The sequence below is a fragment of the Macaca nemestrina genome, chromosome 6 (genome assembly GCF_043159975.1).
Source record: "Macaca nemestrina isolate mMacNem1 chromosome 6, mMacNem.hap1, whole genome shotgun sequence".
Taxonomy (NCBI): Eukaryota; Metazoa; Chordata; class Mammalia; order Primates; family Cercopithecidae; genus Macaca; species Macaca nemestrina.
In genome coordinates, this window is record NC_092130.1 from 42012044 (window position 1) to 42039150 (window position 27107).

Consider the following 27107-nt stretch of genomic DNA (forward strand, 5'->3'; position numbering starts at 1 on the left):
AGTGCCTTTCCCACCTTTTGGGGAGGTCTGTCTAGTTAGTTACTAACACTAGTAATACTGTAACTCTGAAGGGGAGAGAAATGAGGACTGTCACAACAGAAATGGTTACGTTAAGCAGTGGCTCACACCTGTATTCCCAGTACTTTGTGAGGCTGAGGTGAGAGGCTATCTTGAGCCCAGTAGTTTGAGACCAGCCTGGGCAACATAGACCCCATTCTATTAAAAAGAAGAAAATCTTTTTTTTTTTTTTTTGTTTTGCTGTCACCCAGGTTGGAGTGCAGTGGCATGATTTCGGCTCACTGCAACCTCCGCCTCCCAGTTCAAATAATTCTCCTGCCTCAGTTTCCTGAGTAGCTGGGACTACAGGCATGACCCATCATGCCCAGCTAATTTTTGTAAAAAAGAAGAAAAACTTTAAAAAACAATTAAATGCGTCCTAAAATGACTCCATATCCCCAAACTTCTTCCCTGCATCATTTCTCCTCCACAATTAGATCTTCGGAGAATACCCTCAGAAAGGAGAATGTGCTTTCTGTGTAATGTATATGAGTTTGCAATGAGAAGACAGAGTGGGGTAGGAGGAGGAGTTATTTACCTGCAGTTTATCCTCATGATTTGTATGAGTGTTAGAGAGATGCCTGAATTCCTGAGTCAGGCGGAAACAGTGCTTTACATGTTCTGGAGATACAAAGTCTTCTGCTACTTTTATGCAACTGTATAGATTGTGAACCTGCGAGGGGCAAAGTGCAGAGGGTAAATATCAGACATTAGAGATTCAATAATATATGGAAAACGTCCATGATATAGTTAAAAAAAACCTTAAGAAATATGTATAATATTTCTATTTTTATAACAACACAGAAAAGCTGTAAGTGCAAATGTATAAATAAAAACAATGGCCAGGTGCAATGGCTCATGCCTGTAATCCCAGCACTTTGGGAGGCCGAGGCAGGTTGATTGCTTGAGCTCAGGAGTTCAAGACCAGCCTAGGCAACATGGTGAAACCCAGTCTCTACCACAAAAAAAAAAAAAAAGGAAAAAAAAATACATAAAAACATTAGTATTTGCACAGAAAATGCTCTGGAAAAATATACACCAACTGTTAACAGTAGGCTACCTCTGAGGAAAGCAACTAGATTGGGAAAGTAGGATAAGGGGATTGATAAGAAGAGTATGCTACAAGTAGCTGAGCTAGGACTTGTCACTTTTTCTTTTTTTTTTTTGAGACGGAGTCTCGCTCTGTCGCCCAGGCTGGAGTGCAGTGGCCAGATCTCAGCTCACTGCAAGCTCCGCCTCCCGGGTTCCCGCCATTCTCCTGCCTCAGCCTCCCGAGTAGCTGGGACCACAGGCGCCGCCACCTCGCCCGGCTAATTTTTTGTGTTTTTAGTAGAGACGGGGTTTCGCCGTGTTAGCCAGGATGGTCTCGATCTCCTGACCTTGTGATCCGCCCGTCTCGGCCTCCCAAAGTGCTGGGATTACAGGCTTGAGCCACCGCGCCCGGCCCACTTTTTCTTTAATAGCTTGCATTGTTTTAAATTTTTTTTTTTTTTTGAGACCGAGTTTTGCTCTTGTTGCCCAGGCTGGAGTGCAATGGCGCGATCTTGGCTCACTGCAACCTCCACCTCCTGGGTTCAAGTGATTCTCCTGCCTCAGCCTCCTGAGTAGCTGGGATTATAGGCATGTGCCACCACGCCTGGCTAATTTTGTATTTTTAGTAGAGATGGGGTTTCACCATGTTGGTCAGGCTGGTCTTGAACTCCCGACCTCAGGTGATCTGCCTGCCTCGGCCTCCCAAAGTGCTGGGATTACGGGCGTGAGCCACTGTGCCCAGCCCTGTTTAAAAATTTTTAAATGAGCCTTAACGTTACAAGGAAGAAAATAAAAGCATAAAATAAATTGCAGCATAAGAGAAATCAGTCTGATCTAGCTACTTAAATCTCTTGGTAGATTAGCAAGAAAGACAGAAATAAGAAGCCCATGGAACTGTCCAGCCCAACCCCCAAGCAGGAACCCACCTGGTGTGGGGCTCCAGCAGGTATGAAAACAGCATCACCTAGGAACTGCACGATAGCCCAGCCTTGCACACCATACTCCTCGTAGAGTCGCTTACGGAGGGTCTGGTCCAGGTACCAACTTTGGTCATGAATTGGGTCATGATCAGGGGGGTTCTCTTGGCCTTGTTCTTCTCCAACCTGAAGCCACAATCAAATCCAAAGATGGGAAAATTAAACATTATTGACAGTATAAATCCAACTTGCTGTAGCAATGTCCTAAGATGGGGTGGGGATGGCAAAACTTTATTCTAGTCAACATCCTCTAGGTATGGATTCAGGCCTTTGGGCTTTGCCACCAGAGATACCATGGCCAACACGTCTTTAATGCCAAGGGACTCTACATGAGAAACCCTAGATAGGGTGTCTCAGCATCCAGACCCTTGATATGTGAGCTGGGAGCACAGCCCACCCAGGCACATACCTTTCGGAGCAGCTCCCGGATCTTCTCTGCATCCTTGGCTGCATAGATGTGCCATAAAGCACCTGGCTTCTCTTTTCCATCATGAATCCTCTGCTTTGTCACCTCATCAGCATCTCCCTCGTCAATTGTCTTGAGTACCTCTGAAAAGGGCAAAATGACATTTTCAATGTAGTCAGACATTTCAGTACCACTGAGTGAAACGAAATGTCCAGTTCAAACAAACTGAGTTTTTACTCTTCTCCATCTCTGGAATAATGTAATGCAGAATCAAAGAACCAAAATTCATACCGGTCTAAGCTCCCTACACACAGAACAACATTAAACCTTCCTTATTAGAGATTCAGCATTTTTGGAGGTATAATTTCCCCTTAACACATACTTTTTGCTTAAACTGTGTAGCCATATCTTATGTTTAACTTGCAGGTTATTTTCCGCTACAAGTATATGGAGTCTATATATGTTCTCAAGACCCCTTCAAACACTAGGATTCTGAATTGAAGTCCACAGAGCATAAAGCATCACTGGCAAGTGAAGAGGGTTGGCTTCTAATGCTTGTCTATTATAATGACCTAAAAAACACCATCATGAATGTTGCAGGTGTGCAGAATCCAAGGCAAATGTAGGCTGGGCATGGTGGCTCATGTCTATAATCCCAGCACTTTGAGAGGCTGAGGTGGGTGGATCACCTGAGGTTGGGAGTTGAGTCCAGCGTGGCCAACATGGTGAAACCCCATCTCTACTAAGAATACAAAAATTAGCCGAGTGTGGTGGCACATGCCTGTAATCCCAGCTACTTGGGAGGCTGAGGCCTGAGAATTGCTTGAACCCAGGAGGCGGAGGTTGCAGAAAAAAGAAAAGAAGAGAAAAAAAAAGCAAATGTAAAGCCAGGCACAGTGGCCTTGCCTGTAGGCCCAGTTACTTGGGAGGCTGAGGTGGGAGGAATGCTGGAGCCCAGGAGTTTGAAGCCAGTCTGAGCAACATAGTGAGACTCTATCTCAAAAAAAAAAAAAAAAAAAAACAAAAAAACAAAGAAATTATCCCTGAACCTTGAGATTTTGAGTTACTTATTTTCTTTTAAAAAAGTATCCCTTTTTTCGAAATTTCCATAATGAACATGTATTAATTTTAACACTAAGATGGCAGGAATTATAAATGCAGCAAAATATCACTTTTGTGCTTCATTTTTATGAAGGTCCTGGCTTTATCATCTGTCACTCCACAGCTGACCTTCATTTCTCTTTGTGAGGCTACAAAGTAGAAAAGGGTAGCATTTCTAGAAAGAGACTCTAGTCAAAGATATGCAAAGTGGTATTCTTCTCTACTAGAACCTCCCCCTTTACCTAGCAACATCCACTGGGCCACTTCCCATTAGGCCTGGAAGAAACAAGAAAAAGCCACTAGGGGAATAAGAAAAGAAAAAAGAAGCCAGGTGCAGTGGCTGACGCCTGTAATCCCAGCACTTTAGGCAGGCAGATAACCTGAGGTCAGGAGTTTGAGACCAGCCCGGCCAACATGGCAAAACCCATCCATACTAAAAATACAAAAATTAGCCGGGTGTGGTGGCAGGCGCTTGTAATCCCAGGAGGCTGACGCAGGAGAACTGCTTGAACCCGGGAGGCAGTGGAGGTTGCAGTGAGCCAAGATTGCGCCATTGCTCTCTAGCCTGGGGGATAGAGTGAGGCGAGACTCAGCCTCCAAAAAAAAAAAAAAGAAAAAAGAAAAAGGAAAGAGGAAAAGCCACTGGCCCTAAGAATGAAAACACCCAACACTGTATTCCCAAGACAAAGCCTCACCATCCTGAAGCAGCAGATTCTAGAAAGCATACCTTCATCATGAGCACCCTCCCCGATGGGAATCCCAACATACACCATCACATTAACAGCATCAGACACATCTAAATGAAGATTTGTTGTACCAACTCTTCTATCTTCTGCTGTTATCAACCCTGAAGGAGAAAGAAAAATATGCAAGGTGAAGGGCCAATATTTGGAAGAATCCACATCAACGCTACATCTGAAAACATGCTCAAGGGTGTTCTTAAATGAGTAAAATTAGGAGAGTGAAGTCTATTTGTTTATGAAGAAATCACTTTCATCTTTTTTATACTGTTTTAAGACTGATTTCTCCTTGACGCTGGCCACAGAACAAATCTACCTCCAAAAAACGATCTCTCCATGAAAAACAAAACAGATACGGGCATTAGGCGTATTCAGATAAAGCTGAGCTTTCACTGTGATTTAGGTCATCACTGGCCTTCACAAAGCACTGGCTGGGTAGCATGGCACCCAGACCTCTTCATTATTATTTTGTCAAGTCTCTTAGACTCAAGAATATGGCTCCTTAGGTAGAGTTTTTGACATGAAACTTCCTCACTACTGGAGACATGTAAGTTTATGGTTTGGGCACACATGGATGTTATGAAAACCAGTATGACAAAAGTAAACATATTCAAGACTATCTTGGATGCTATTCACTTCTCTAGCACTTGCCTGCAATCATCTCTATACCTGACATTGACCACAGATCTCCCTCTATAGTTGAAATAAGAACAACAGTCCCCCAAAAGAGCAATTTTAGCCTCTCCCTCATACCATAGGCGTTGTACATCTTGGGACCCAGATCAGGCCTTACAAAGTAGCTAGGTAGCCTAGAGGCCAGATTGAGCCTGCCATCTCGTTTGGTATATTCTGGCAGAGGAAGGTTCTCCATCAGATCTTCAAACCTATAAAAGTGCAGGAAAGATGACTTAGCTTGTTATAGGGGAAGAAAGCCAATAGACAAAGTTCACTTTTCTGTGACTACTCTGTGATGGCTTCTGAAGATGACACCACCACAGGTCACTAACCTGGTTGGCATCATGTCTCGAAAATCTTCCCCAGGAGGCCAGTCCTTGAGTTTGAGCACCATTGGCTGCCCATCTTCTGACCGTAGTCGTTCTGGAAGACAGAGAGTACTCCCAAAAACATCTGCTGGTTTGGCTGGTGTCCGATTTTCAACAGTGACTAAGTTTTAGGAGACTAACCTCTTTTTTTTGTTTTTTGAGACAGTCTTGCTCTGTCACCCGGGCTGGAGTACAGTGGCACAATCTTGGCTCACTGCAACCTCCGCCTCCTGGTTTCAAGCGATTCTCCCTGCCTCAGCCTCCTGAGAAGCTGGGATTACAGGCGACCACCACCACGCCCAGTTAATTTTTGTATTTTTAGTAGAGACGGGGTTTTGCCATGTTGGCCAGGCTGGTCTCGAACTCCTGACCTCAGATGATCCGCCTGCCTTGGCCTCCCAAAGTGCTGGGATTACAGGCATAAGGCACTGTGCCCGGCCTAGGAGACTAACCTTTTATTTCAGACTTGTAAACCCCTATAATGGACTAGGTGGGCTTTGTTTTCCTCACTCACTACTTCAGTGTGTGTCTTATTTTTCCATCTTACAGGGATTCTATCCCCCTTTCTCAGAGTAAAGTGCTCTGCACAGCTCATGGAATCACATGATTAAGTCCAGGCATGCTCTGAGAGTCATGCGATTGCCATGTAAGCTACAGAGTTGGTACCAGGGCAGAATGTTCCCCTACCAAGTGGGTATAATTTGGATTTATTTATTTATTTATTTATTTTTGAGACAGAGTCTCACTCCATCACCCAGGCTGGAGTGCAGTGGTGCCACCTTGGCTCATTGCAACCTCTGCCTCCTGGGTTCAAGTGATTCTCCTGCCTCAGCTTCCTGAGTAGCTGGGTTTATAGGCACACACCATGCCCGGCTAATTTTTGTATTTTTAGTAGAGACAGCGTTTCGCTAAGTTGGCCAGGCTGGTCTTGAACTCCTGACCCCCAAGTGATCCATGCCTCAGCCTCCGAAAGGACTGAAATTAAAGGAGCGAGTGACCATGCCCGGCTGTCTGTTTTTAATTTAATTTAATTTTATTTTATTTTTTGAGACGGAGTCTTGCTCTGTCGCCCAGGCTGGAGTGCAGTGGCCGGATCTCAGCTCACTGCAAGCTCTGCCTCCCGGGTTCATGCCATTCTCCTGCCTCAGCCTCCCGAGTAGCTGGGACTACAGGCGCCCGTCACCTTGCCCGGCTAGTTTTTTGTATTTTTTAGTAGAGATGGGGTTTCACCGTATTAGCCAGGATGGTCTCGATCTCCTGACCTCGTGATCCGCCCGTCTCGGCCTCCCAAAGTGCTGGGATTACAGGCTTGAGCCACCGTGCCCGGCCTGTTTTTAATTTTTAATTAATTAATTTTTTCAAGCCCCTATTATGCCCCAGAATATAATTTATTATTCAAGGGCAGAGCTGGGCATATAGATGCTTATTTTCCAGTCTGCTATTACTGAACTAGATATGAAAGCTACTTACTGCATATGATCTCAAAACCATCCCAGAAATCCCGAACTTTCACATCGGAAATTATAGCACAGTTCCTGCAGTTCACCAAGTCTACATCCTGGTCTCCAAATTCCTGGCTAAAGGCTTCTGGCTTCCAGAGCTCAGACTTGAGCTTTTTATGTACCCCCGAAACCAGCACTGGCTGTGGAAACAAAAATATCCCAATCAGAGCAATCCAGGAAAAACTTCCAGCTTTAGGGCTGAGACAGAATAGGAGGGTTTCCTGAGGAGGGCCTCCTCTTCTCCAGGAAGCTCTACTGTTCTTTCCCAGTTGTATAATCCATGGATTTCCACATGTCAACTAAAGTGAAAGGAAATGCTTCTACTCCATCATTATGCTTAGTTCTCACCCTGGGGAAATCACTTTTGTTGCCCTAATACCTACCACTGTTTTGAGGTGAGAGGACAAAAAGCTGACAAGTGCAACTTTGTACTTTGTGAACACTTCCTCATATTGAAAATGACGATGCCATGAGCTCCTCTTCCTCAAGCACCTGCTCAAGTTTTTAAAGTTGGGAGTGTTATCACACTATCAAAAAACTTGTGTGGCCTCAAAACATTTACCTAGAAAAGTACTACCTACCTCCAACCCCTCCTCTGCCCCATCTTAAAATCACACTTCTCTAAAGGTGTCATCAATGCCAGATCACCACCTAACAGACATTTCGACTGCCTTTTTAAGAACACAGAACTATATAGCTTAGAAACAAGAGGATGCAAAGTGCGTTTTTAGTAATCTCCTTGCTTTTATTTATTTATTATTTATTTTTGAGGTGGAATCTTGCTCTGTCGTCCAGGCTGGAATGTAGTGGCATGATCTTGGCTCACTGCACCCTCTGCCTCCCAGGTAAAGTGATTCTCCTGCCTCACCCTCCCAAGCAGCTGGGATTACAGGCGCCCACCACCATGCCCAGCTAGTTCTTTTTTATATTTTTAGTAGAGACAGGATTTCACTATGTTGGCCAAGCTAGTCTTGAACTCCTGACCTCAGATGATGTGCCTGCCTTGGCCTCCCAAAGTGCTGAGATTACAGGTGTGAGCCACTGTGCCTGACCATCTCCTTGCTTTTAAAAACCCAAAACAACTCGAAGTTGCAAGGCTATTACAATAACCTAACTATGTCTAAATCTCCCTGGCAAAAAGAGAGACCTGGAATTGTCCAGGTGGCTGTGGTAGGCAGGCAGATAGTTGGCCCTTGGAACGACTTATTCTTGCTTACCTGACCTTGCTTCCAACACTCCCGGAAGATCTTCCAGTTGTTTTTGTTGCTGGGATCATGGAGACACAGAAGCCTCCCATCACAAAGCCAGGAGTGAGAAGTATGGGGATCTAGCACATTTAACCCCATCACCATCTCCTTCACTTCCTTCTGGGTATCAGTCAAGTTGCAGGCCCGCTTTGAAGCATCTGAGGTTTTCTTATTTTCTACCACTGAGGCAATGATGTGGTCAAGAAAGTTGGGTAGGCTGGCCTTGCTCTTCACTCCCTGTCAGACACAAATCCATCAGGTAACGGCATTCAAAAAACTGTCTCACAATTGTATTCACAAGGAGTTCTGACCTATCTGATTAAATTCTACAAAAGTTATTAAAATGTCTTTTACAACTGGAAGGGGGATAATAAGTCAACACCTTAAATTCTTTTATCCTTCATATTTTACCTTAACATTTAGGAAAGAAAAGTATAACAGATCCCTTCTGCCTCGAGAGATCTGAGACCTAAGAAATACCTTTGGCATCAGCCATTCAGTATACAAAGCACATATGCATGCAGACTACAGGGATCATCAAATGCTGTAACTGAGTAGAATAAGGTCACTTAGTTTGAGGGTTCTAAATTTTTCCTAACCAGCATGCCCAAGGGATACAATACTTCAATTCAGTAACTGAAGTGACTTATCAAGGCAGTGATTTTCTACCAGGGAGTACCTCAATGATGGGTGTAGCAGAGTGTCCAAGAGTAACTGTACATTCTGAAAGCAGTCTCCTACTCTCCATTTTTTCCTCACTACTATCCCACTGAGAATCACTCACCTGTTTCAGTTGATGGGAAAGCTCAGGCCCAGAGATGAAAGTGACATACCTAAGGTCACAGAACTGAAGGTGGGGAAGCTTTTATAAACTGGATAATCCTATGCTTACAGTATTACTAATCCCTATCTCTATAAAGTATGTATAATTATGTAACATCATGGAAGAATTAGAAAAAGAACTGGTGGTATAATGAGCAAGTATACATGAAACAGTACCCAAAGTAATTGTTTTGTTTGCTTTTAAAAAGTTACTTATCCAGGCCAGGCATGGTGGCTCACGCCTGTTAATCCCAGCACTTTGGGAGGCCAAGGCGGGTGGATTACCTGAGGTCAGGAGTTCGAGACCAGCCTGGCCAACATGATGAAACCCTATCTCTACTAAAAATACAAAAATTAGCCCGGTGTGGTGGCACGTGCCTGTAGTCCTAGCTACTCGCTTGGGAGGGAGGCTAAGGCAGGAGAATTGCTTGAACCTGAGAGGCAGAGGTTGCAGTGAGCTGAGATCATGCCACAGCACTCCAGCTTGGGCAACAGAGTGAGACTGTGTCTCAAAAAAACAAAACAAAACAAAAAACAGTTACTTATCCAAAAGAGAAACAAATAACCCAAATTGTATAGAGGGCTCAGTCACCCACAATTCATCACGTTTCAGGCATTAGTCATAAAACAAAATAAGAAACATGTTTATGTATTCACTTGAAATGATCTGCAGGACATATAAACTAAAAATCAGAAAAGCAAGGTGTAGAACATTTGTATGAAAGGGGAAAAACATACATACGAATTATCATATCTCGAGAAACACTGGAGACTTCTAGAAAGGGAAACAGGTGGCTGGGAGGCAAGGGTGCAAAGGAAACTTTTCACTCGAAACCTTTTTTATTTTATTTATTTATTTATTTTTTTGAGATGGATCTCCCTCTGTCGCCTAGGCTGGAGTGCAGTGGTGCGATCTTGGCTCACTGCAACTTCCACCTCCCAGGTTCAGGCGATTCTCCTGCCTCAGCCTCCCGAGTAGCTGGGATTACAAGCATGTGCAATCATGCCTGGCTAATTTTTGTAGTTTTTCAGTAGAGACAGGATTTCACCACATTGGTCAGGTTAGTCTTGAACTCCTGACCTCAAGTGATCTGTCCACCTCGGCCTCCCAAAGTGCTGGGATTATAGGTGTGAGACACCGTGCCCAGCCTCTTTTCTATCTTTCAGATATTGTACCTTGTTAATTAATTCATTCAATAAATGCTTACTAAACATGACTGGATCAAACACCATGGCACTGGGGATATACTACAGAATAGTCAAAAATGCCTTTAGGAGAGGCAAGAGACAGAAAATCAAACATGTAATAGGTCAGATGATAATGAGTGCTATAAAAAAACAAAGAAGTGAAAATAGGTATGTGCAGAAGGGTGATATATGAAGAAAGGGTTACTGAGGGTAACATTTCAGGAGTTAGGTGAGGGAGCTGATAATGAAGCAAGTGAGGTGGTTACATGGGAAAGAAATTCTAGGTGGAGGAAATAACAAGAGCAAAGGCCCTGAAGAGGGAGCATGCCTGGCCATGTTCAAAGAAGGTGGGTGTGGCTGGAGTGGAGTGAACAGGACAGAGAGTGGTAGTTGAAGTCAGAAAGGTAAGAGGAAGATGAACAGATAGGGCTATGGCCTCAGAGTCCAGGTGCGTGACTCTACTCATGTGTAAGCACTATAACAACTCTGTTCATCTTATGAGAGAAAAAGGAAGCCCTTGAAGGATTTCAGGCAGAGGTGATATGATCTGACTTATATTTTATTATTTTTCTCCATTTCATTTCTTTTTTAATTTTTATTTCTTTTTTTTTTTTTTTTTTTGAGACGGAGTCTCGCTCTATCGCCCAGGCTGGAGTGCAGTGGCCGGATCTCAGCTCACTGCAAGCTCCGCCTCCCGGGTTTACGCCATTCTCCTGCCTCAGCCTCCCGAGTAGCTGGGACTACAGGCGCCCGCCACCTCGCCCGGCTAGTTTTTTGTATTTTTTTCAGTAGAGACGGGGTTTCACCGTGTTAGCCAGGATGGTCTCGATCTCCTGACCTCGTGATCCGCCCGTCTCGGCCTCCCAAAGTGCTGCGATTACAGGCTTGAGCCACCGCGCCCGGCCTAATTTTTATTTCTTAATAAAAAGTCTCCCATGGGATGACTTATATTTTAAAAGAACCATTCTAGCTACTGTGTTGAAAATACACTGTAGATTGTAAAGGGCAGAAACAAGGGGACCTATAAGGAATTTATTGCAAAAACTTAGGCAAGATGTTGGCTCAGAACAGAGAGGAAGCAATAGAGCTGATGAAAAATGAGTGGATTCTGAATATAGTTTAAAGATCAAATTTGAAAGGATTTGCTAACAAATTAGATATGAAAGGTAAGACAGGCGAGGCCCAAATGATTCTAAGATTTCTGGTGCAAGCAATCAGAAGGACAGAGATGTCACCAACCAGTAGGGGAAAACTAAGGAGAAGCAGGCTTATGGTCAGGCTTAGATGTTCAGGAGTTCAGGCTTAGATGCATTAAAGGTTTGAGACATCTATTAGATATCCAAGAATACAATAAAAATGTACTGTCCAGGTTAAAAAAAAAATTAATGCCTGTTATTATCAAGAAAAACAAGTAATCAGTGTATTAACTTTTCTGCTGATGACTGAAAAATTTCAAAATCTCAATTTTTACAGACTTCCTAACATGGTACAAAAAGTTCACTACTTAAAAAGATCTCAAACATTCCCAAAACTTTAAAGAGAGACCTTGTCAACTTGACAATGTAGAGACCACAAATCACCCATGTACCCTCTAACCCAATTATCTGATCTCTGATGGTTCTTTCATGGAAAAGCTGCAAAGGCTAGAGTTGCAGAGCGGACACTTACTGCTGAGGATGTAGAGAAGACCGGGGGAAAGGGTATGCCTGTGTCCAAGGGGGTTTGAGGAAGTTTTCCAGGCCCGGAGTGAAGGAGGTCTCGAAGGCTAGACCCTTCGGTTTTGTTGTTGGAGGCAGTGGGACCCAGCAACAGACTGTTAAAAAGCTTTGGAGTCAACGGAGAGACCTTTGCAGTGGAGTTGAACGAGTCCAGCCCAAAGGGCGAATGAGACTCTTTATTGAGCACCGACCTCAGGGACCCTGCTTCTGTAAGAACATAAGCGGGAATAGCATTAGGTACGAAAAGGAATACTCAGCACACAACTGACCCCTGAAAATCAGTCACATGGGAAGGAGGAAAGATTGTCTCCCTTCCCCTGCACCCCCCCAAACTGTGTATGGTTTGTTTGGGTCAAGCCTTACAAGCTAGAATTATAGGAGGTCTCACAGCCAAGGAGAAGCTCTCCTACTACTTCTTTACCAGATCTGAATTTCAAACTCCCTTTTGTTGTCATCCATCTTCCATCTCCCTCACTTTCTAAGATAGTGTTTAACGTGTATCTCCAGAATACCTGTACTGAAGTCACTTGGAGTGCCTGTTAAAAATGGAGATTGTTACCCTCAGAGATTCTGATTTCATAGTTCTGGGTGGGACACAGGAATCTGCATTTTTAACCATTCCCCAGCTGATTCTTGTGCCCAGCTGAAAACTTCTGCTCTAAGTCTAGCTCTCAACCCTGGCTGTATAACAGAACCATCTGAGAAGCTTGTTAAAAGTATTGTATATGGCTGGGCATGGTGGCTCACGCCTGTAATCCCAGCAGTTTGGGAGGCCAAGGCAGGTGGATCACCTGAGGTCGGGAGTTTGAGACCAGCCTGACCAACATGGAGAAACCTCGTCTCTACTGAAAATACAAAAAAATTAGCTGGGCGTGGTGGTGCATCCCTGTAATCCCAGCTACTTGGGAGGCTGAGGCGGGAGAATCACTTGAACCCAGGAGGCGGAGGTTGCAGTGAGCCAAGATCGCGCCATTGCACTCCAGCCTGAACTCCAGGCAACAAGAGTGAAACTCCGTCTCAAAACAAAACAAACAAACAAACAAACAAAAAACCCCTTGTATAAATTCTGACTAAGGAGATCCAGGGTAGGGCCCAGGAATCTGCCTTTTTAGAGAAGTTCCACTTCTAGAAAGAAGTTGAAAGGCAGTCCCTCATTTTTTTTTGTTGAGACAGAGTCTCGCTTTGTCACCCAGGCTGGAGTGCAGTGGCCGGATCTCAGCTCACTGCAAGCTCCGCCTCCCGGGTTTGCGCCATTCTCCTGCCTCAGCCTCCCGAGTAGCTGGGACTACAGGCGCCCGCCACCTCGCCCGGCTATTTTTTTGTATTTTTTAGTAGAGATGGGGTTTCACCGTATTAGCCAGGATGGTCTCGATCTCCTAACCTCGTGATCCGCCCGTCTCGGCCTCCCAAAGTGCTGGGATTACAGGCTTGAGCCACCGCGCCCGGCCGCAGTCCCTCATTTTTATGTGATTAGCCAGAGAAAGCAAGCAGCACGTTTCATAAATGTGCATGATAATGTGTGAGTTCAAAGAATCCTGGAAAAAATTCATGACTTCTACCACAGGCAGAACAGAGGTTTGTCTGCATCTCACCTTTTGTTTCTTCTTTAGCCTTCTGAGTTGCTAAATCTGCCAACCAGTGCAGGGCGGAGGAAGGTGGGGCCGTGTCAGGACAAGGAGGCCTGATGGCTTTCAGTTCACTATTGCTATTTGATGCCGAACTGTCTGTTTTCAGAGGCTCTTCAGATCTGATGTCAGTGCTGTCGGCTTTGGGAACATGGTCCGGCTCTGGAGTTGTTATTGGTGCCGGTCCTCCTCCGCCTGAGAAGGTAGTTTCGTTTCCAGAAGAGGCACTAGGGTTTATGCTAGGAAGCTGAAACACAGAAGGCCAACATGACTGGTGTGCTGTCCTTGGGTAGAAAAAAATACAACACAACTAGTAATGGCTTCACATACTAAATAGGCCTGGGAAGAATAATCTGTCCTGTAAACTGGCACTGCATACATTCTTTAATTCAACATATATTTATTGAGTCCTACAACATGCCAGAAACCAGGCTAGGTTCTGTGGAAAGATCAGTGAATGAGGCTTGAAGTTTCTAATCTAAAATAAAGAGTTAGCACGCCAGACACAATTTCTGCAATGGCGAATTGGTAATTTAAATGACCTCGTGGTGCTGTTCTTAGGATTACATAAAATAGTATATGCAAAGGGCTTAGCATAACTCTGACACACATAAATGCTAAATAAATGTTTATTACTCATTGATTTTTCCAAATAATTTGCTCTATCTAGAGTATTTGCATATTTGCATACTCTATATAGTCAACTCTACTGAAAATATATCTCAAGACCCCTCAGCATTAATCCCTGTGCCTCTTATCATCAACGATATGTTGTAGCAGTGTTGCCAGAAAGGCCATGGAATGTAAGCAGTTGGTTGTGGGTGTCTGAAAAGAAAACCAGGCCGGGTGCGGTGGCTCGTGCCTATAATCCCAGAATCTTGGGAGTCCAAGGTGGGTGGATCACTTGATACCAGGAGTTCGAAACCAGCCTGAGCAACACGGTGAAACCCTGTCTCTACTACAAATACAAAAACTACCCGGGTATGGTGGCGCATGCCTGTAGTTCCAGCTACTTGGGAGGCTGAGGCATGAGAATCACGTGAACCCAGGAGGCAGAGGTTGCAGTGAGCCGAGATCATGACACTGTACTCCAGTATGGGCAACAGAGTAAGACTCTGTCTCAAAAAAACAAAACAAAACAAAATAAAACAAAAACGGACAGAGCAATGTGAAAACCACTGCCTCTGAACCCAACTCAGTGAGCCAATCTTCCTATTTCTGTCTTCTGCACCCGAGATGAATCCAGTGATAGGGACCATGTGCCTTCTCAGGTAAGACTCAAGACCAGCAGTATTCTCAGCAACCTTTTCTATATTCTTTACCCATACAAAGACCCTAAGGTATGTATCTTGACAAGATGCTAAGAATCTCTTTGTGCTATCAGTCAACCATGAACTGGTTTAAAGATGAATGAAGAGAGACTGTACCAATCAGGAGTAATTAAAATCCTTTGAGTAAAGTCCTTTAACCTCTCTCTAGAAAGGCTTCCCCATCTCCTGATTCCTCAGGAATCCTACAGTAGTCTGGCATAACAGAGTTGAAAAGGGGGCATACCCTGGTACAAAAAAATTTAAGCTTCACTTAGTTATACCCACACACACCAGTTTACCTGTGACATCCCATTGGTGACGGCAGGTCTCAATACAGATTTGTTCTGTCGACTGATACAAGGGCAGTTTGCTTTAATTCCCCACTTGCCCCGGGCAGCATGTACCATGTCTCCAATATTGTAAAGAGCTGGGAAAAAAAGGTAAACAATAAAAATAACACCAGAATACTTGTATATGCCACATATTTTGCTAAGAGTGTTCTTTACATTATCTCCCTCAATCCTTACCACATTTCAATAAGGTAGCTGCTTTTATCTTCAATTTCTGATGATCAAACTGAGACTGAGAGAAGTTAGGTCATTTGCTCAAGTACATAAAGCTGGTAAACAGAAGCACTAAGACTTTAGCCCAGGTATAACTACCCCTAAAGTTCTGCTACTTTTGAGCACTAAGCTATACTCCTTTCCCTCTTCTAGTAAACATTAACACAGTATCCTCCAGGAGAAACTTCAGGGGTTGATTCTTTAGTGTTCAAGAGTGTAAATATTGGCCAGTTGTGGTGGCTCACGCCTCTAATCCCAGCATGTGGGAGGCCAAGGCAGAAGAACTGCTTTAAGTTCAGGAGTTTGAGGCCAACCTGGCCAACATGGTGAAACCCCATCTCTACCAAAAATACAAAAATTAGATGGGCATGATGGTGCGTGCCTGTAATTCTAGCTACTTGGGAGGCTGAGGCACGAGAATCGCTTGAATCTAGGAGGCAGAGGTTGCAGTGAGCTGAGATCATGCCACTGTACTCCACCCTGGGTGACAGGGTGAGACTCCACCTCAGAGTGTAAACATTTGGAATTGTATACTGTACTGTAAGTTATACCTTAAAAAAAAGGTAAAACCTAATTAATAGATCAATGTAAACTTTATATGGGTAAATATTTAACTATACTTAGACCTGCAGGGAGCAGGCATCCTACCATTGCACTCAAGAAACCCTTTGGCTTAGAAGCAGTGGGGTATAAGGGATCGAGGGACGTGCCACCAAAAAATTTTTTTTTTTTTTTGGAGACAGTCTCACTGTATCACCTAGGCTGGAGTGCAGTGGCGTGATCTTGGCTCACTGCAATCTCTGCCTCCTGGGTTCAAGCAATTCTCCTGCTTCAGTCTCCCCAGTAGTTGGGATTATAGGCGCCTACCACCATGCCTGGCTAATTTTATATTTTTAGTAGAGATGGGGTGTCACCACATTGGCCAGGCTGGTCTCGAACTTCTGACCTCAAGTGATTCACCCGCCTCAACCTCCCAAAGTGCTGGGATTACAGGTGTGAGCCACCGTGGCTAGACTGTGGCAAAGCTTTCTTTTTTTTTTTTTTTTTTTTTTTTGAGACAGAGTCTCGCTCTGTCGCCCAGGCTGGAGTGCCGTGGCGCAATCTCGGCTCACTGCAAGCTCCGCCTCCCGGGTTCACGCCATTCTCCTGCCTCAGCCTCCTGAGTAGCTGGGACTACAGGCGCCCGCCACCGCGCCCGGCTAATTTTTTGTATTTTTAGTAGAAACGGGGTTTCACCGTGGTCTCGATCTCCTGACCTTGTGATCCGCCCGCCTCGGCCTCCCAAAGTGCTGGGATTACAGGCGTGAGCCACCGCGCCCGGCATGGCAAAGCTTTCTTAAGTGGAGGATAATATAGGCAGTAGTTTGGCAGAGGCATCACCTTCAATGCATGTATGTTAATGGAAGTACAGAAGCTAGGCATACAGAACTTCTGGAAGAATCACTGAAGTAAACTGGGATTGTGACACAAACATGACCATTCATTCCTACTGCTGAGCAAGCTGTTTTCCTCATGGATTCAAGATATCTTATTATCTTCAGCTGGATTTATTTTATTTTTTAATTATATGAGATGGGGTCTTCCTATGTTGACCAGTCTGGTTTTGAACTCCTGGCTTCAAGTGATCCTCCAATCTTGGCCTCCCAAAGTGCTGGGATTACAGGCATGAGCTACCACACCTGACCATTTTAGCTGTTTTACAAGCCTAAAACCAGAAGTCTTTCTGAAAGCCTAGGCACTGGCTTTTTCATTCTGGTCCAGCCAATCACAGGAATGTGAAATGGTATCAGGAAACAAGACCAGGTCCTCTAATCAGTAATGGGGAGCAGAGTGTGCAGTGGCCATATGCACACTAACTCACATCTAAAGATCCAAATTTGGCTGAGCACGGTGGCTCATGGTTATACTCCCAGTACTTTGGGAGGCTGAGGTGGGAGGGTCACTTGAGGCCAGGAGTTCAAGACTAGCCTGTGCAACATATTGGGACCTTATCTCTGAAAAAAAAAAAAAATTAAATTAAATAATAAGCCAGGTGTGGTGGTGCATGCCTGTGGTCCTAGCTACTTGACAGGCTGAGGTGGGAGGATCACTTGAGGCCAGGAGTTCAAGGCTGCAGTAAGCTATGATCACACCACTGCACTCCAGCCTGGGTGACAGAGCAGACGGTGTCTCTTCAATCATCACCATCATCATCATCATCATCATCATCATCATCATCATCATCATCCAGATTCTCAGAGAAATATGATGATGCTTAAAAGAAAAAATCAGGCTAAATCATTTCAAAAAATGTTATGGTGTATGGCTATCTCAACTAAAAACATTTTTTCCACCAAATCTAAAAAAGGAATTTCCTTACCTGTGCCAGGAATAATTTGCGTGGGCATGAGATTCTCTGGTTCGTGGGACTGTCCCTTTGCACACTTCAACCAGGAGAAAACTTCTTCATCACCCATCTCTTCTGTCTCTGAAACAGAAATGAATGATTTTACTTATAAGGGTCACAAAAATGGATCCTTCTCAGTGAGTGGGAGTTTCAGAACCCCAAAGGCCAATTTTCTCATGGCCAAAGGAGATAACAGCTAATTAAAAAAAAAAAAAAGGCCCCTGCTTTACTGAGATTTCATTTATTTATTTATTTTTGAGACAAGGTTTGGCTCTATCATCCATGCTGGAGTCTAGTGGCTTGATCATGGCTCACTGCAACCTCCGCCTCCCTGGCTCAAGCCATCCTCCCACCCTAGCCTGCAGAGTAGCTGGGACTACAGGAATGCACCATCACTCCCAACTAATGTTTGTATTTTTTTGTAGAGATGGAGTTTCGCCATGTCACCCAGGCTGGTCTTCAACTCCTGGGCTCAAGTTCCTGGGCTGGCCTTGGCTTCCCAAAGTGCTGGGATTACAGGCATGAGTCACTGTGCCCAACCTAAGGTATAATTTATAAAGAATAAATCCAGCAATTTAAAGTGTTTACTTCAGTGAGTTTAGAGAAACTGAATGAACAACTACCACAATCATGACGAAGAACCTTTCTATTCCATCTACAAAAGTTCTCTCAGGCTTTTTGTAGTCAGTTCTCTTCCCTCAAGCCCTGGCCATCAGTGATCAACTTTATAATACTAAAGTTTTGCTTTTCAAAAATTTCATATAAATGGAAGCATGTAGGATGCAGTTTTTGTGTTGGGTTTCTTTCACTTAGCATAATGCTTTTGAGTCACCTACATTGTTGTGTGTATTAGTGATTCATTCTTTTTTATAGCTGAGTAGTATTCCACGGTATGAATGTGCCATAACTTATCTGTTCATCAGCTGGTGAACATTTGGACTGTTTCCAATTTTTGGCTATTATAAATAAAGCTGCTACACGGCTGGGTGCAGTGGCTCACACCTGTAATACCAGCACTTTGGGAGGCCGAGGTGGGCTCAGGAACTTGAGCCCAGGAGTTTGAGACCAGCCTGGACAACATGACAAAAAAAAAAAAAAAAAAAAATTAGCCAAGTGTGGTGGTGCATGCCTGTGGCCCCAGCTACTTGGGAGACTGAGGTAGGAGAACTGTTTGAGCCTAGGAGGCGGAGGCTGCAGGGAGCAGAGATCGCTCCATTGCACTCCAGCCTGGGCAACACAAAGAGACACTGCCTGAAAAACAAAAAACAAAAAACAAAAAAATAAATAAAGCGGATATAAACATTGATGTACAGGTCTTTTTGGGGAAATGTTTTCATTTCTCTTGTAAATACCTAGCAGTGGGATGCTAGGTCATATGGTAAATTTTAGTTTTATAACTTTGTAAGAAATGATCTTATTGCTTTCCAAAGTGATGGTACCAATCTGCATTCCTACCAGCAATATTTAAGAGGTCTACTTCTTCCACATCCTTGATAATACTTGATACTGTCCAGTTTTGTTTCTTTTGAGATGGAGTCTCAATCTGTCGCCCAGGCTGGAGTGCAGTGGCGAGATCTTGGCTCACTGCAACCTCCGCCTCCCAGGTTCAAGCAATTCTCCTGCCTCCGCCTCTCGAGTAGCTGAGACTACAGGCACGTGCCACTATGCCCAGATAATTTTTTGTGTTTTTCATAGAGACAGGGTTTCACCATGTTAGCCAGGATGGTCTCAATCTCCTGACCTCATGATCCACCCGCATCGGCCTCCCAAAGTGCTGGGATTACAGGTATGAGCTGCTGCGCCCGGCTGATACTGTCAGTTTTAAAAATTTTAGCCATTCTAGTGGACATAATGATTTCTCATTATGGTTTTAATTTATATTTCCCAAATGAATTACAATTTTTCCCGTGTACTTATCTGTCATCGATCTATCTTTTTTGGTGAGGTATCTGTTCAAACCTTTTTAAAACTAGCTTGGGCTGGCATGGTGGCTCATACCTGTAGCACTTTGGAAGGCCAATGTGGAAGAATTGCTTGAGCATAAGAGTTAAACACCAGGATGGGCAACACAGTGAGACCCCATTTCTACAAAACCAAACCAAAACAGAACAACAATAACAAAAAAACGGGCTTGTTTGCCCAGGCTGGTGTCAAACTCCTGCTGGACTCTAGCGATCCTTCTGTCTCAGCCTCCCAAGTAGCTGGGATTATAGGTGTACACCACTATGCACAGCAGCTTTTCATTTGCTTTTTGGAGACAGGGTCTCACTCAGTCACCCAGGCTGGAGTGCAATGGCACAATCATGGCTCACTGCAGCCTCAACCTTCCAGGGTTAAATAATTCTCCCACCTCAGCCTCCTGAGTAGCTGGGACCACAGGTGAAAGCCACCACGTCTCGCTAATTTTTAAATGTTTTTTTGTAGAGATGAGGTCTCCCTATGTTGCCTAGGCTGGTCCTGAACTCATGGGCTCAAGCAATCCCACTGCCTTGGCCTCTGTAACTGTTGGGAATACAGGTTATAAGCCACTGTGCCTGGGCTATTTTCATTTTCTTAAATGTGTCTTTTTTTTTTTTTTTTGGAGACGGGGTCTCACTCTTTTGCCCAGCTGGAGTGCAGTGGTGCATCCTCGGTTCACCGCAACCTCTGCCTCCTGGGTTGAAGTGATCCTCCTGCCGCAGCTTCCCGAGCAGCTGGGATTACAGGTGCCTGCCACCATGCCCGGCTAATTCTCTGTATTTTTAGTAGGGACAGGGTTTCATCATGTTGGCCAGGCTGGTCTTGAAATCCTGACCTCAGGTGATCCACCTGTCTCGGCCTCCCAAAGTGCTGGGATTACAAGCACGAGTCCACCGTGCCCAGCCTTAATGTGTCTTCTGAAAAGATAAAAGTTTTAAACTTGTATATTAGGCTGGGCACAACAGCTTGTGCCCGTAATCCCAGCACTTTGGGAGGCCGAGGCAGGTGGATCACCCGAGGTCAGGAGTTTGAGACCAGCCTGGCCAACATGGTGAAACCCTATCTCTACTAAAAATACAAAAAAATTGGCTGGGTGTGGTGGCGGGCACCTGTAATCCTGACTGCTCAGGAGGCTGAGGCAGGAGGATCGCTTGATCCTGGGAGGTGGAGGCTGCAGTGAGCTAAGATTGCACCACTGCACTCCAGCCTGGGTGACAGGGTGAGACTGTCTCACCAAAAAAAAAAAAAAAAAAAAAAAAAAAAAAAAATTAAGAATAAAAAATAAACTATTTTTTTTTTTGAGACGGAGTCTCGCTCTGCCACCCGGGCTGGAGTGCAGTGGCCGGATCTCAGCTCACTGCAAGCTCTGCCTCCCGGGTTTACACCATTCTTCTGCCTCAGCCTTCCAAGTAGCTGGGACTACAGGCGCCCGCCACCTCGCCCGGCTGTTTTTTTTGTTTTTAGTAGGGACGGGGTTTCACTGTGTTAGCCAGGATGGTCTCGATCTCCTGACCTTGTGATCCGCCCGTCTTGGCCTCCCAAAGTGCTGGGATTACAGGCTTGAGCCACCGTGCCTGGCCAAAAAATAAACTTTTATATTTGTTTTTCATTTGCATTGTGTTCTAAGAAATATTTGTTTAGTGAAAGGATACAAATATTTTCTTTCTTTCTAGAAGTTTTAGTTTTAGCTTTTATGTTTAGGCTTATGGTCCACCAAGAGTTAGTATTTTGTATATGGTAGGAGGTAAAGGGAGAAGTTCCTCTTTTTTTCTTTGAATATGGATATACAGTTGTTCCAGTACCATTTATGAAAGGGCTATCCTTTCCCCTACTGAACTACCTTGGCACCTTTGTCACAGTTGATTATGTAGGTGTGGGTTTACTTCTAGATTGTTTTCTGTTCCCTTACCACAGTGTCTTGATTACTGTAGCTTTAATATTAATTCTTGAAATGTAGTACAAGTTCTTCAACTTGAATCTATTTCAAAATTGTTTTGGTTATTCTAGATCCTCTGTATTTCATATAAATTTCAGAAACATCTTGTCAATTTCTACAAAATGGCCTACTGAGACTTTGATTTGGAATTGCATTTAATTACATATCAATTTAGAAGAAGTAACATCTTAGTATTCAATCCTCTATTTTTCTTTTCTCCTCTTTTTTTTTTAAGACGGAGTTTCGCTCGTTGCCCAGGCTGGAGTGCAATGGCATGATCTCTGCTCACCGCAACCTCTGCCTCCTGGGTTCAAGCGATTCTCCTGCCTCAGCCTCCCGAGGAGCTGGGATTATAGGCATGTGCCACCATGCCTGACTAATTTTGTATTTTTAGTAGAGACAGGGTTTCTCCATGTTGGTAAGGCCGGTCTCAAACTCCCAACCTCAGGTGGCCTCCCAAAGTGCTGGGATTACAAGCGTGAGTGAACCACGGTGCCCGGCCTATTTTTCATTATTATTATTTTTTTCTTTATCTTTTCTTTTTGTAGAGATGGGATCTTGCTGTGTTGCCCAGGCTGGTCTCAAACTCCTGGCCTCAAGTGATTCTCCCACTTCAGCTTCCCAAAGTGCTAGGGATTAGACATGAGCCACCACACGCAGCCCATATTCAATCTTTAGATCCACAAATATGGTATATCTCTTCACTTATTTAGATATTCTTTAATTTCAGTAATATGTTGTAGTCTTCAGTGTATGTGTCTTGTAGGTATTGGCTAAATTTGTCCCTAAGCACTTCATGATTTTACGATGCTACTGTAAATAACGCTGTGGTGTGATCTTGGCTCACTGAAGCTTCCGCCTCCCAGGTTCAAGGAATTCTTCTGCTTCAACCTCCCATTACATTTCAATTTCTAATTGTTCACTGCTATTATACAGAAAAATAATTGATCTTTGTATGTTGACTTTGTATCCTGTAACATTGAAAAAAAACTCATTAATTAGCTTTTTTGTAGATCTCTGGATTTCTAAATAGATGATCATGTTGTCTGAGAATAAAAACCATTTTACCTCTTTCCAATCTGTATGTCTCTTTTTTGTTTTCCTTTTCCCCTTTATTTCTTCATACTGACCACTAACTCCAGTAAAATACTGAATAGAAGTTACAAAAGCAGACATCCTTGCTTTGTTCCTGAACCTAAGAGGAAGAAGTCAATCTTTCATATTACATATGATATTCTACTTATACACAGTTGTGTTTTTCAAACATTATTTCATTATCATTCTCCAAAGAGCCTTTTCAGATTTTGTTTTGTGGTCATTGTGCTCTCCACCCAAGAAATTTTAATACCAGATATACTGTATATCTGTTTATGTATTATGGCCCCCTGAAAGGGCACAAAAATTTTTTAACATTTTAGATTCTCCGTCCCCAGCAAGAGCCAATTTTCACCTGATGAGAATGCATAGCCTAGGTTTTTGATAATTTAGACAAACGATTTTTCTGCTATATGTTGAGATCATGTGGTTATTTTTTAGTCTACTAATATAGTGGACTGCACTGATTTTCAAGTGAACCCCATTTGTTCATGATGTATTATTCTTTTTATGTATCTCTTGACTCAAACTTGCTTAAATTTTATAAAAATATTTTTACATCTATTTTTACATCTATGTTTATAACTCATACTGGGGTTATAACTTTCTATGCTTCTCACGTCTTTATTTGGTTTTGATGTTAGTATAATGCTGGTTTCATAAAACAAGCTGGTAAGTGTTTCCTTCAATTTTCTGAAAGACTGTGTGCATAGTTGGTATTACTTCCTCCTTAAACGTTTGCTGTAATTTACTAGTAAGGCCACCATCTAGACCTTAAGTCTTCTTTGTTGAAAGGTTTTTGAAACTGCAAATTCAATTTCTTTCTTTCTCTCTTTTTTTTTTTAGGAGTTTAAGAGCAAAGATTTAATAGGCAAAAACAAAAACAAAAAACAAGAAAGAGAAAGGAAAACAGCTCTCTAGTGAGAGAGAGGGGACTCCCAAGAGGAAAAGATGTGCTGGATTTTATAGTCAGGCTTGAGGAGGCGGTGTCTGATTTACACAGGGATTACAGATTGGTTCAATCAGGTATGATGTTTACATAGTATTAGGGGAAGGCTGACTGCCCCACCCTAATCTTATTATGCAAATGAACTTTCCCCTTGGCTGGTGCCATCTTGTCTGCTCCTTACTGTACATGTGGTTGACAAAGAGAAGGGAAGATGGAGCTCCCATCTTGAACATGATTTCATAACTGCTAACATCTGTCTGCAACTCAATTTTACAGGCTGCTCTTTGTCAGAAAGAAAATAATTTGGGGCTGCTTTTCATTAAATGGAAAACCTTACCAAGGACTTCTGTACCCTCAGTATCTGCCTAAGTAATTTCTTTCTTTTTTTTTTTTTTTTTTTTTTGAGACGGAGTCTCGCTCTGTCGCCCAGGCTGGAGTGCAGTGGCCGGATCTCAGCTCACTGCAAGATCCGCCTCCCGGGTTCATGCCATTCTCCTGCCTCAGCCTCCCGAGTAGCTGGGACTACAGGCGCCCGCCACTTCGCCTGGCTAGTTTTTTGTATTTTTTAGTAGAGACGGGGTTTCACCGTTTAGCTAGGATGGTCTCGATCTCCTGACCTCGTGATCCACCCGTTTCGGCCTCCCAAAGTGCTGGGATTACAGGCTTGAGCCACCGCGCCCGGCCCCTAAGTAATTTCTTCTTAACACCTGTATCATTCCGCCCTCTGGAGTGGTAACCCTAACTGCTATTAGGGGGTACTGGATGAGGGCTCTTTCTGGCTACTTCCTGCTGAAAAGAGGTGTTGTGTGGGGAACAGCAGGTAGGGCTCCTCCTGGGGTTGATCTAAGGGTCCTCAGAAGAAAGGCATGTCCATGTGTGGTTTTGACTGTAGCACCATTTGGAGTTTGATTGCTGTTAGCCATTCCGATGGGTTGTAACACTGGTTTGCCTCCACCAGATGTTGCATTTTGATGAATGCTGTACCTTGGTATCTGGGACGAGGTTCCCAATATGAAGCAGCTATGTTGTCTGGGGTAAATACCTGAGGTTCATCATCTCATGCCAGGAAAATTTTGGACATGGACACACATGAGGAATTTAGGAGTGGAGGTTTAACAGGCAAAAGAAAGAGAAAGAAAAAGAAAGGAAAACAGATCTCTCTCTAGTGAGAGAGAGGGGACTTCCAAGAGGAAAAGATCTATTTTTTTTTTTTTGTTTTTTGTTTTTTGAGACGGAGTCTCGCTCTGTCCCCCAGGCTGGAGTGCAGTGGCTGAATCTCAGCTCACTGCAAGCTCCACCTCCCGGGTTCACGCCATTCTCCTGCCTCAGCCTCCCGAGTAGCTGGGACTACAGGCGCCCGCCACCGCTCCCGGCTAATTTTTGTATTTTTTTAGTAGAGACGGGGTTTCACGTGTTAGCCAGGATGGTCTCGATCTCCTGAACTCGTGATCCGCCCGGGAAAAGACCAATTTTTTAATGTAAAGTTATTTAGGTTCTCTATTTGTTCTCGAGGGAATTTTGATGGTTTGTGTTTTTCATGGAATTTGTCCATTATATCTAAGCTGTAAAAGCATAGGCTGGGCGTGGTGGCTCACACCTGTAATCCCAGCACTTTGGCAGGCTGAGGCGGGCAGATTGCCTGAGGTCAGGAGTTCAAAACCAGCCTGGCCAACATGCCAAAACCCGGTCTCTACTAAAAATACAAAAGTTAGCTAGGTTTGGTGGCACGCACCTGTAACCCCAGCCACTTGGGAGGCTAGGGAAGGAGAATCGCTTGAACCCGGAAGGTGGAGGTTGCAGTGGGCTGAGATGGTGCCACTGCACTCCAGCCCGGGAGACAGAGATAGACACTGTCTGAAAAAAAAAAAATTTATTGGCATAATAATGTTCATTTTACTTATCCTTTTAATGTCTAAAGGATCTGTATTGTGGTCCTCATATTCTTTTTTTTATTATAAAAGAGATAGGGTCTCACTATATTCCCCTGCTGGTCTCAAACTCCTGGATTCAAGTGACCTTCCCACCTAAGACTCTCAAGTAGATGACAGTATAGGCACACATCACTGTGCCTGCGATCTCTCATTGGTAAACTGTATATTCTCTTTTTTTATCATGTAGGCAGAAGATTAGTACATATAAAATATCTTTTTCTCATTTATACTCTTTTAAAAAGTTAATTGTTTAACTTTTCTTTTTTTTATTTTTTTTGAGACAGAGTTTCACTCTTGTTGCCTAGGCTAGAGTGCAACGTCGCGACCTCAGCTCACTGTAACCTCCGCCTAAGTGAGACCTCCTGAGTAGCTAGGTCTACAGGTGCCCGCCACCATGCTTGGCTAATTTTTTTTGTATTTTTAGTAGAGACAGGGTTTCACCATGTTGGCCAGGCTGGTCTCAAACTCCTGACCTCAGGTGATCCACCTGCCTCAGCCTCCCAAAGTTCTGGGATTACAGGTGTGAGCCACTGCGCCTGGCCTTAACTTTTGAGACAGGGTTGCACTCTGTCATCCAGGCTGGAATGCAGTGGTGCAATCACGGCTCCCTGCAGTCTCAACCTTCTGGGCTCAAATGATCTTCTCCCATCAGCCTCTGAGTAGTTGGGACCACAGGTGTGTGCCACCATGCCCAGCTAATACTTAAATTTTTTGTAGAAATTGGAGTCTTGCTATGTTGCCCAGACTGGTCTTGAACTCCTGGCCTCAAGTAACCCCCATCTTGACTTCTCAAAGTGTTGGGATTGCAGGTGTGAGCCACCGAACCCAGTCAGTCCCATTTCTTTATGGTTTCATTTTTCCTGCCTTCTTTTGAATTACTTACATATTTTTTGTGATTTGATTTTGTTTTCCATTTTGAACTTATTAGCTATATTTCTTTGTTTTTAAGTGGTTGCTTTAGGATTTTCAGTATTAATCTTCAACTTAAGAGTCTATCTTCACTTTACATTCACTTTATATACAGTGTAAGATCCTTACAAAACTATACTTCCATTTTCCCCTTTTTCTCTGTGCTGCTATTATATATTTGAATTTTACATATAGTATAAACCCCACAATACATTGTTACTATTTTTGCTTTTAAACAATTAACTTTTTAAAATATTATATATGAGAAAAAGAGATCTTTTATATTCACTCATATATACCACGTAGGATGTTCTCCATTACTTTGTGTAAGTTCTGATTTCCATATCATTTTCTTCTGCCTGAATAACTACCTTTAACTTTATTATCGTGTGGATCTGCTGGTGGTGCATTCTATCAGTTTTTCTTGGTTTAAGAAAAGCTGACAGAATAGTCACTCGTTTTTTTTTTCTTTTGTAAGACAGAGTCTCACTCTGTTGCCTACACTAGAGTGCAGTGAAGTGATCATGGCTCAACCTCCCAGCTTAAGTGATCCTCCCACCTCAACCTCCCAAGTAGCTGTGACCACAGGCATGTGTCACCATGCCCGGCTA

The 27107-nt window shown here is 43.6% G+C and overlaps 1 protein-coding gene across 1 annotated transcript in view; it reads right to left on the reverse strand.

Annotated features, from left to right (window-relative positions):
* Positions 1-27107, reverse strand: part of LOC105467079 (lysine demethylase 3B) — an 86308-nt gene that overhangs the window by 5917 nt on the left and 53284 nt on the right. Inside the window, exons 12-23 of the mRNA XM_071098362.1 lie at positions 17691-17798; positions 15068-15195; positions 13426-13705; positions 11784-12040; positions 8076-8342; positions 6827-6998; positions 5321-5411; positions 5067-5197; positions 4301-4420; positions 2476-2615; positions 2016-2192; positions 596-730 (exon numbers count right to left, since the gene is read on the reverse strand). Of these exons, the coding sequence (XP_070954463.1) occupies positions 596-730; positions 2016-2192; positions 2476-2615; positions 4301-4420; positions 5067-5197; positions 5321-5411; positions 6827-6998; positions 8076-8342; positions 11784-12040; positions 13426-13705; positions 15068-15195; positions 17691-17798 (2006 nt within the window). The remainder of the gene's footprint in view (positions 1-595; positions 731-2015; positions 2193-2475; positions 2616-4300; positions 4421-5066; positions 5198-5320; positions 5412-6826; positions 6999-8075; positions 8343-11783; positions 12041-13425; positions 13706-15067; positions 15196-17690; positions 17799-27107) is intronic.